The sequence below is a fragment of the Achroia grisella genome, unplaced genomic scaffold (genome assembly GCF_030625045.1).
Source record: "Achroia grisella isolate CSIRO2021 unplaced genomic scaffold, CSIRO_AGI_Agris_v1 utg1314, whole genome shotgun sequence".
Lineage (NCBI taxonomy): Eukaryota > Metazoa > Arthropoda > Insecta > Lepidoptera > Pyralidae > Achroia > Achroia grisella.
In genome coordinates, this window is record NW_026712619.1 from 475,485 (window position 1) to 478,999 (window position 3,515).

A 3,515-nucleotide genomic window follows, 5' to 3' on the forward strand; every position below is an offset into this window, starting at 1 on the left:
TCCCACACGCTGGAACCTAAGTGGTCTCGGACAGTGCGGTTTCAGAGGAGCTTCCTCCCGCGTACACTTACATTGTGGACTGAACTACCTGCCGAGGTTTTCTCACGTGACTACAGCATGGGGTTTAAGAAGGGTATATTAAGGTTTCTTAAGGGTCGGCAACGCGCACGTAACACCCCTGGTATGTCAGGCGTCCAAAGGCTACGGTAACCATTTACCATCAGATGGGCCGTATGCTTACCTTTGCCACCATATAGTAGTATAAAAAAACCTTCGTCGGCATCACACTTGAGATATAGAATTATTTTTCGCTCAATTTACATAATATCTTTTTAAATTATAGCCTATATGTTATTCTGATATATAAGTATTACTGTAAAGTTTCATTAAAATGTGTTGAGCAGTTTTTGCGTGAAAGAGTAACAAAAATCCATCCATACTCACAAACTTTCTCGTTTATAATATTAGTCAGATAAATAAATTCGTCTGAGTGTGTACCTCAATCTCACTTACATATTTCAACTGCCAAGCAGCTACAATGTGTACTGTTGCAGTATCATCGGATATCGTGTCACCTAAGGAGCTGGTGGAAACCTTGCAGTATGAAGCCAAGGCGCGACCTGATGACCAAGTATACAAGTTTACCAGGGATATTAAAGACTTCTCCAGATTCCAAGATAAATCTAAACTGGTGAATTATTGGACTCTATTAAATCTAAATATACATAACTCAAAGGTGACGTAGTGATCTATCAACACACAGCCCAAACCGCTGGACGGATCAGGCTGAAATTTGGCATGCAGGTAGATGTTATGACGTAGGCATCCGCTAAGAAAGGATTTTGATTAATTCTACCCCCAAACGGATAAAATAGGGGATGAAACTTTGTCAATTTTAAACCGATCGGGCTGAGACTTTGCATGCATAAAGCTACTATGACGTCGGCATCCCCTAAGCAAGGATTTTGATAAAATCCACCCCTAAGGAATAAATTAACGCGAGCGAAGCCGCGGGCAAAAGCTAATGATATTGTATATACGACAATATTGACTTATTATCTATACATATAAATAAAATTGAATTACCTGTTTGTAATACTGAAATAACCGTTTTTTACTACTTGCATATGAATATAAATATGGTACATACACCGAAATAACATATTTTACAATTTTTGTCTGTTTGTTCCGGCTAATCTCTGAAATGACCGATTTTGACGGGACTTTTTTGGCAGGTATCTGATGTAACAAGAAGTAATATAGGCTACTTTTATTTTAGAAAAATAAAGTTAAATTCCACGCAGACGATGTCGCGAGTGCAGCTACTTCTAATATATAACAGCTGTGATCTAGGGGTGTAGCACACCGTTTAACTTCAGTTGGTCGCGGGTTCGATTCCTCGCACGATGTTCGATTGTATTCATGAGTATTATTGTTTATATCGGTCTGTTTTCTACGTATATTATGTACGAGTTTGTATTTATAAAAAAAATGTATCTATGTATTTATATCAGTTGTCTAACACCCATAACACAAGCTGTTTTTGTAGTTATGTGATGTCATTCTTCTTGTGATGAGTCTGCATTCCGAATAAGCGGTAGAATCAAAATATGTGACTATTCAAAAGTGCTTATATTATTTTTAAACTTTCGTGTTTAATATACATTATTAAAATTATTAACCGGGTCTTAACACGAAACGTCGAGAGAGGTAAATACCTTTATTTACCATAAAATTATTCGTGTTAAGACCCGGTTAATAATTTAAATAATGCTTATATTATGTTTATTTGAATTAAGATCATTTCTATGCATTTATATCATAGTGTTTTCCATAACTTATGCTCTGCTCAGTTTGTTACTAGATGGCGCTGTGTGAATTGTCATCAGTATTATCATTACTTAACTGATTTACGTGCAGTTATAATTAATATACTCACAATGTAACTTATTTCTACTGTCACTTAAAATTTTGGGTGTTTTTAATTTGTTTTAGTTTAGAAACAAAAGTTATAAACTAATTTTATTTCAAGTGCAAAAATTGCGAAGTTAATGTTATGGTTAGTTTTTAATAAGTTTTTATTGTTCAATATTCCTTCAGCCACAAAAGAATTTCACGTGGACTGAAGTGTCTCAGTACAACGGCGAGGATGACCGCCAGCTCTACATAGTGGTGTTGTGCACAGTGTATGATATCACAGACTTCGGAGACTTTGTGAGTACTACTAATTGTGACGATGGTAACTTGATGGTAAGTGATAAGCATCGCCAATAGACGTGAAAAGATGTAACAGTACTTCATCATCATCATCATCGCAGCCCGGAAGACGTCCACTGCTGGACATCAGTAACAGTACTTAAGGAATGATAATGGGCGCTAACGGTATACGCTGGCGGGGCACCCGTGGAGGATGATAAAACGAGTATGAACTACAGTGGGCTGACAGATCTGACATCAGTTAGCCCATCGTGGCAAAATCACCAGGAATTTAGCATGATGGTTTCCAGGGTGATCTGCTTGGAGATCAACCTGGTACATTCACTCAGCAGGCGATGAGGTTATTCGTTTATATTCCAATTTACTAACATTACTACTACCTACTAACTACTACTTCCCTTTCCCTCTACGAGGAAGGGTAGTCTTTCCATGATAATCAGCTTATTTGCCAATTGGTAAAAAATAGAAAAAAAATATTTCGAAAAACTGACAATCGTCTTCTCCCAATCTTGTACTTAGTTACTTTATTTTTGCAATGGTTCTTATAACCAGTTTTTTTCGTTTCCGATACAAGCATCCAGGAGGTCCTCAAGTTTTGAAGGACCACGCCGGCCAAGATGCAACTTCAGCGATGCTAAACTGCAACATATCCAGCAGTGACACGCAGTACTTCAGGAGGTTCCAAGTCGGCTACATTGTAAGTTAATTTATCTACAACAGCACTAGTAGGCTTGTAGGATCCTCGAAGGGCTGACGAAGTGGGAGCGAGAGGCAAAATATCTCTATAATATTCTAAAATATATTTTTTTTAAGGGACGAGATGATGAATGTATTAAAAATAATATTTTGGAAATTACCTTGGCACATACCCCTTGATGCAACTTCACGCGTACCCCCAGGGGTACTGGGGGTACGCGTACCACCAATTGGGAAACACCGCACTAGCTGATATATGTTATGAACGTATCATATTTATTTACAGGTGGATTCAAATTCCGAAAATGGAAATTGTCAACCAAAAAGTTCCGGTGAAGGATAAGAAATAGGAAGAATAAAAAAAAATAACTACATATAAAGACGAAATAGAGAGCAAATTCAAGTGGAGACGTAATATATATAATTTATTAATAAATAAAATTAACAATAAGAATTTTTGAACAGCTGTTGTTTTATTCCTCTATAACATTCCAAAAAGGTTGAAATTCTTTTTTATTGTTTTAAATTAGTACTTTATAAATCATGGTTGAATTTGTGGAGACAAATAAAAATCCTTACTAATTTCTTACTAATATTATAAA

The 3,515-nt window shown here is 36.4% G+C and overlaps 1 protein-coding gene across 1 annotated transcript; it reads left to right on the forward strand.

The window, feature by feature from the left end:
- The first annotated feature begins 538 nt into the window (after positions 1–538).
- On the forward strand, positions 539–3,256 carry LOC131855164 (uncharacterized). The gene is made up of 4 exons (XM_059206409.1): positions 539–691; positions 2,101–2,214; positions 2,792–2,914; positions 3,200–3,256. The coding sequence occupies exons 1-4, from the start codon at positions 539–541 to the stop codon at positions 3,254–3,256; spliced, it is 447 nt and encodes a 148-aa protein (XP_059062392.1).
- The last annotated feature ends 259 nt before the right edge of the window (positions 3,257–3,515 follow it).